The sequence below is a fragment of the Microcaecilia unicolor genome, chromosome 1 (assembly GCF_901765095.1).
Source record: "Microcaecilia unicolor chromosome 1, aMicUni1.1, whole genome shotgun sequence".
Lineage (NCBI taxonomy): Eukaryota > Metazoa > Chordata > Amphibia > Gymnophiona > Siphonopidae > Microcaecilia > Microcaecilia unicolor.
The window spans coordinates 761,966,329-761,973,005 of NC_044031.1; the positions used below are offsets into that span (position 1 = coordinate 761,966,329).

At 48.6% G+C, this 6,677-nt stretch overlaps 1 protein-coding gene across 4 annotated transcripts in view; it reads right to left on the reverse strand.

The window, feature by feature from the left end:
• LOC115459925 (ataxin-2 homolog) overlaps positions 1-3,165 on the reverse strand; it is a 28,999-nt gene extending 25,834 nt beyond the window's left edge. For 2 of the 4 annotated variants that reach the window (XM_030189760.1, XM_030189763.1), the window contains exon 1: positions 503-3,165. In XM_030189760.1, coding sequence (XP_030045620.1) covers positions 503-2,767 — 2,265 coding nt within the window. In that variant the 5' untranslated portion in view covers positions 2,768-3,165. The remainder of the gene's footprint in view (positions 1-502) is intronic. The other 2 variants (XM_030189761.1, XM_030189762.1) reach the window with 2 other exon arrangements.
• Positions 3,166-6,677: the final 3,512 nt, after the last annotated feature.

A 6,677-nucleotide genomic window follows, 5' to 3' on the forward strand; every position in this document is an offset into this window, starting at 1 on the left:
AAATGAAAAGTAGTAGTAGTAGTAATTAAGCAGGCGCTAATTGGTTTTAACTGTCAATAATGACCCGTAACTGGCATTAATTTGCAGTTACCCATGTAACTGCACACAGGCCTAAGGGAAGTTAACATGAGAGGCGAATGGACGGGTCAGAGGTTAACAGAATGCACACACAACTGACAGTATTTAGGCACAAGAATTTATACCAGTCTTTGACATGGCATAAATGCTCACACCTAAAAGTTTGGCGCTCAAATATTGACTTGTGATAGTATTCTGTAATGGCTTCAGAACCCAACTTTGCCATTACAGAATACTTGCTCAATTTGTGATGCCCTTTCTGAACCTCCCCCTATATGAACATGCCACAAAGCTGCCGCCAAGTGTTACTTTTAGCTGCAGGTGTCTATCTTCCTTGCTGCTCAATCTCACTTAGGCTGCCACAGAGAACTAAAGGCACCAGTCCACTGGTTACTATACTCAAGTCATTTTACGGAACACACACCCTGTTTTTTTCTTCTACTTCTTGGATACACTTCATTCTCCACTTGTCAATCTTAGCTTCCCTTTCGGCTGATCTAGTTGCATCTTCTTTTCCCTCGGGTGTTTCTTGCTTTCTTCTCTGCAGCCGTAACCTTTTCTTCTTAATCTTCTCCAGCTTCTTTTTAACCCCTTCTATGTAACCAGGTTCATTAAGGATTTTCATTTTCTCATCTACGTCCTTGTAAATGTTGGTAGCTTTCAGGTAGGTCTCAGACCAAGCTGTCCCGTTCTCTGTCATTTCCTTTAATTCTTCACATGCCACAGTGAGCTCTGAAACCAGCCTCAAGGCACCATATACTAGTTTGCGAACTTCACTCACAGAAGGAGAGCCCACTGTCTTTACAATGGGGTGAACTTTCTTTCTTCTATTTATCAGAAAGCTAGAGAGCCATTGCTTATCTTGCTCATCTTGCAAATGGCTCTGATCTCCGCCCTCTTCAGAAGGAAACATCAGCCTGTCTTCATTAATCCAAGCTTTCTGTCCAGTAAGAAGCTCAGGGTTCTCTTCCCAGTGCATTTGAGATCTATTTGGGTGAGAGAATGGATAGCTGCTTTGCACTGGTGGTCTGTCTGTGTGAGGGAATGGATGGTCTGTTTGAATTTGTGGCCTGTCTGGCTGAGGGAATGGATGGTTTGTTTGTACTGGTAGCCTGTCTGGCTGAGGGAACCGAAGTTCTGTTTGAACTTGTGGCCTGTCTGGCTGAGGGAATGGATGGTTTGTTTGTACTGGTGGCCTGTCTGATTGAACAAATGGATGGTTTGTTTGCAATGGTATCCTGTCTGGCTGAGGGAATGGATGGTTTGTTTGCACTGGTGGCCTGTCTGGCTGAGGGAATGGATGGTTTGTTTGCACTGGTGCTCTGTCCGGCCGAGGGAATGGATGGTTTGTTTGCACTGGTGGCCTCTCTGGCTGAGGAAATGGAAGGTTTGTTTGCACTGGTGGCTTGTCTGGGTGAGGGAATAGATGATCACTTTGTAAACTCCTCTGGAAAGCTTGCTGCTTAAGGTCGCTCATCACTGGACTAGGAGGAAGTAAAGGTGAGAGAGAATCACTCCTCTGCACTTCAGCATTACTGCATAAAGAGCTGCCTGAACAATTAAGTCCTTTGAACTCAGAGCTTATTTCTGTTGCCCTTGGTATGTGTACAGCTGAGAAAGCTTCAAGTCTAGGTGGAGGAGGTTGTCCTTGTTGGCCACGCAAAGAACTACCCCCCGGGGCTGGGAAGAGGGCCTGGTTTTCATTTGGACTGAGAAAGTCTGGGCTATGTGTACCTGTCAAAAGTGGTGACTGGCCATGATGGCCAGAGTACTGTTGCTCAGGATGTGTACGTTGCTGCAAGGGGTGTTGCTTAGGAGGAGGAAATTGAAGTTGTGTTGTATGATGCTGCAAATGAGCTTGTTTTTGTGGATGCTGATGTTGAGGTTGTTGCTGCTGCTGGTGCTCCTGAGAATGCAGATATTGACGAGGTTGCTGCTGCGGTGGACACAGAGGTCGTTGCTGTTGTGAGTGCAGATGTTGAGATTGTTCCCGCTGCTGTAGATTTTGAGGACGCTGCTGGTGCTCCTGAGAATGCAGATATTGATGAGGTTGTTGCTGCTGCTGTGGATACAGATGTTGAGGAGGTCGTTGCTGTTGCGAGTGCACATGTTGAGGTCGCTCCTGCTGCAGATTTTGAGGACGCTGCTGGTGCTCCTGAGAATGCAAATATTGACGAGGTTGCTGCTGCTGTGGATACAGATATTGAGGAGGTCGTTGCTGCTGCTCAGGGTGCACATGTTGAGGAGGTGTTTGTTGCCGCTCTGCGTGCAAACATTGAGGAGGTTGTTGCTGTCGTGAATACAGGTATTCAGCAGGTTGATGTTGCTGCTGTGGATGCAGATGCTGGGGTTGTTGTTGCTGCTGTGGATGAAGATGCTGGGGTTGTTGCTGCTCTAGATACAAATGTTTAGCGGGTTGTTGCTGTTGTGGATGCAGATGTTTAGCCGGTTGCTGCTGCTGCTGTGGATGCAAATGCTGGGGGTTTTGCTGCTGTGGATGCAAATGCTGGGGGTTTTGCTGCTGTGGTGGATGAAGATGGGGTTGTTGCTGCTCTAGATACAAATGCTGAGCGGGTTGTTGTTGCTGCTGTGGATGCAGATGTTGCCGTTGCGGATACAGATGTTGGGGTTGTTGTTGTTGCCGCGCTCCCCCTATCACGGAGGAAGCAAAGGGCGCCTGTCTCTCCATAGCAGCAGGTATAACGCTAATACAAATTAATACATAAGTAAATGTAGCGCAACACCGTAACCGGACTCTCTGGCGCTTAGGCCGGGGCCAGCAGCAGCACTTCCGCAAACGTCACAGACTCGTTGCCGCCGTAGGAGCCGGGGAGCGAGCGGCCTCTGGAGGTCGGGAGGAAGTATGGCAGCATCGACTCATTCCTCGCCCAGCAAACGCTCGACGCGCTCCCTAAAGGCTGGGAGGGCGCGTGACAGGTCAGGTCGGTGGATGACTTCTGGAGAGGTTTAACCCAGGCCCAGTGACCCAACTGATCTCTCCAGACTTGCAGCAGCGGCGAACTGGCGGGCGGCGGCACTAAAAGCATAAAGCAGCGAAGCTCTTGGAGTCCGTCCTTCGCTTTCCGTTTCCCGCCCGAAAGGAAATGACATCAAAGGAAGGCGGGACGCTGAGAGGGCAGGAAACGGAAAGCGAAGGACGGACTCCAAGAGCTTCGCTGCTTTATGCTTTTAGTGCCGCCGCAACTCCAGAAGGAAGCCATTTTTTAAAAATCTGTTTCTACTCCCCTGCGCAGCCGTCGCCATTCACTGTCTGCATCCACGTTGTCTTCTTTATTCAGCAGAGGGAAGGATGGGACTGGGAGGGGTGGTAAGTACAGAGTATGGGGAATGGGGGACTAATGAAGTGGGTGAAAGATGGGGGAGGAATTTAGGAGACTGGGTAAGGGAGATGGTCAAAGGGGAGAGAGGAGCATCGATGGGAGGACAAGGACCAGGGAGAGAGGAGAAATTGCTGGATATGGAGGGCAGGGGAGTTGCTGGACATGGGTGGATAGAGGGGAGGGCAGGGGAGAGGAGAGTTGTTGGACATAGGTGGATGGAAGGAAGGGCAGTAGAGAGAGGATGGTTGCTGGACATGGGTGGATGGAGGGGAGGGCAGGGAGAGAATTGTTGGACATGGAGGGAAAGGAAGGGAAGACAGGAAGGAGATGCACATGGATGGAGGGAAAGGGAGAGAGAAGAAATGCTGACATGGATGGAGGGGAGGGAAGAGAGAGGAAGGATATATGAAGGGAAAGGAAGAGAGGAGAAAAACAGCACATGGATGGAGAAAATAGGCAGAAGCTGGATCCACTGGACAGTCAAGTCTGCAGAGGACCCAGCTTTTACTTACGGATGTAGAGCAAGAAAGGAAGGAGGAAAGTAAAGAAATAAATGGAAAGGAAGCTCTGGAAACGGAGTTAAGAGGACAGATAGCAGCAGAATCGGATACTGGGCCAGCATGATCAGAAAAACAAAGTCACCAGACAACAAAGGGAGAAAAAAAACATTTTATTTTCATTATAGTGTTTGGAATATGTCCACTTTGAGAATCAGGTGCTCAACATTAAAAGTTTATATTTATTTATGGCATATTATCCCACATTAAACATGAATTAGATTGGAACCTGGGATCATTTAAATTTTTTTTTTCCTGGAGAGAGTAATGCATTGCCTCCCCCCCCCCCCCCCCCCAAGGCTCTCTCTCCGGCTATAGCCAGCTCTGCAATTTTGAGGGGAATCCAGGCCGTGGCAGAAAGGGCTACAAGTCTCTTTTTAGTCAGAGGATAAGTAGAGTTGATATACTGGAGGGCTAATTCAATCGCCTCATCCTCTGTAGCAACGGAGGAGGGTAAGGACAAAGCCTCTCACTTAGAGCGGTGCGGGGATGGTGGCCTGAGAAGAGGAATAACTTTAGGAAAATAATTCAAGGTTACCAATACACAAAAATCATACGTGGGGGGAAGAATCATGTGGAGGACATTATCACAGAGCCAGTAATGACCAAGGAGAGGGTGAGGGAAGTTCCCAATAAATGTCGGCTCAGACTGGACAAGGTACTTAGGATGCCCATAATGCGAGCCCCTATCCCAGGGGGAACGAAGACGAAATGGAGACTTTGCACACCATAGGTGCCAATCCCCAATTGTGACAGGCTGCTCATTTGTTATAAACTCTTCATACCCCGGGGACTTATGAAAGTAGAAAATAAGCTTGGACACTATAGTCCTCTTAGTGGTACGGTTAGGAGCCAGATAATCACCTGGGTCATAATCTGCAGGTACGGTAGTAGGGCACATAGGAGTACCTGGAGAGACTACCCACACAGATTCCCCCTTCTCTGGGAGAACATTGGTATAGTTACAGGAAATGGGAGGAACAGATGAGATGTTTCTTGTTAAACAAAACACTCCAGAAACTGGATAGGGAGACGTAAAGACTGGCCTTAGAGAAGATTCAGAGGGGGAGGTAGCATTATAAAAGGACCACCAAGTATAATCCTGGCTCCAAGGGCCTGAACTCGAAAAGTAGGAAGGTATAAGAGCAGTAAGCGGCACAGGAACAGCTGGGACATCTGTAGTGTAAGGAGAAAATCGGGAAAACACAATACAAGGGGAAGTAATCTTTGCCTGGCTAATTAGTTCCTGGACAGAGTGTAGCCAAAGGTTGGAGCGAGTTGGGGTATTAGGAACAAGGAGGCAAGGAGTAGAAAACAACAAAAGCACCCAAATTACTAACATTTTCTTTCTTCCTAATCTAAAACAAATATAGCAAACTAATTAAGCAATAATATTCCAACAGTCTGTGCTAGTCACAGATTACTCTAATATAATGTTCTCAGTCTTTGAGTTCTTATACCAGTTGGGATAGACCCTCAACTGACAAGGATCAAGCTCTCAAATTCCAGGAAAGCCAGAATCAGGCAAGAAAGAGTCTCAGTATGAAGCCGAAGTCCAGCAGCTCCTGCGGTATGCAGTTGACCCTTCTTTTCAGCTAGCAGATTCTTTGGTTCGGGTCAAGCGCAACTTCAATGGCTCCGCTGGATCACTTTCTGCTCTCCACTGTCTAGGCTCCATCTGATCCGTACTGGGCTCAGTCTGGTCAGCAGACTTGATTCGAGACCAATGGACCCATGGAGTTATCCCTGCGACCTTCACAGCTGTAGGGGTAGAAAGCAAAACAGTAAAAGGTCCTTTCCACCAGGGCCCCAAAGGCTGGAGCCTCCAGTCTTTCACCCAAACTCTATCCCCTGGCAGGAAGGAATGTACCTGAGCCTGGAAGGGGACAGGGTTTATTTCTCTCACATAAGACTGAAGCTCAGAAATTATCCGGCCCAAAAGGGCTACCTGCTCCTGCACCTGGGCAGACCCTAAAGTCCCTATGTCTCCCTTAATTCCCTGCAAAATGGCTGGGGGCTTCCCATACACAATTTCAAAGGGAGAAAGGGCTGTTCCTTTAGTTGGGGTGCATCGGAGGCGGAAGAGGGCTAGTGGCAGTGCCTGTGGCCATTTCAGTTGGGTTTCCTGACAAATCTTTGCTAGGCTATTTTTCAAGGTTCTGTTTGCTCGCTCAACCTGCCCTGAACTCTGGGGACGGTAGGCACAATGCAATTTCCAGGTAATGCGCAATGCGCGGGACAGGGCCTGAAGTGTGGCTTCAACAAAGGCGGGACCATTATCTGAACCTATGGCAAGGGGCAGTCCATACCTGGGGATGACATCCCTAAGGAGGGCTCGAGCTACTTCTGTGGCTTTCTCAGTGACTGTAGGATATGCTTCCACCCACCCAGAAAAAGTACAGACCATTACCAAGAGGTATCGGAGCCTACCGCTCCTAGGCATTTCTGTGAAGTCTATGACTAGGGACTCAAAGGGTGTTAGTCCTCTGGACTGAACTCCTGGTGGAATACGGGGTCCCTGACGAGCATTATTCTGGGCACAGAGAGTACATCGGGCAGAGGCAGTGGCAACCAGACTATCCAATCCTTCCAGCACCACTACTCGACTGAGTAGGCGGGCTAGTGCTGTTTTCCCTAAGTGTGATAGGTCATGAGCTTGAGACACTACAGGCCAAGCTAGGTGGCGTGGCACCAGAACTCT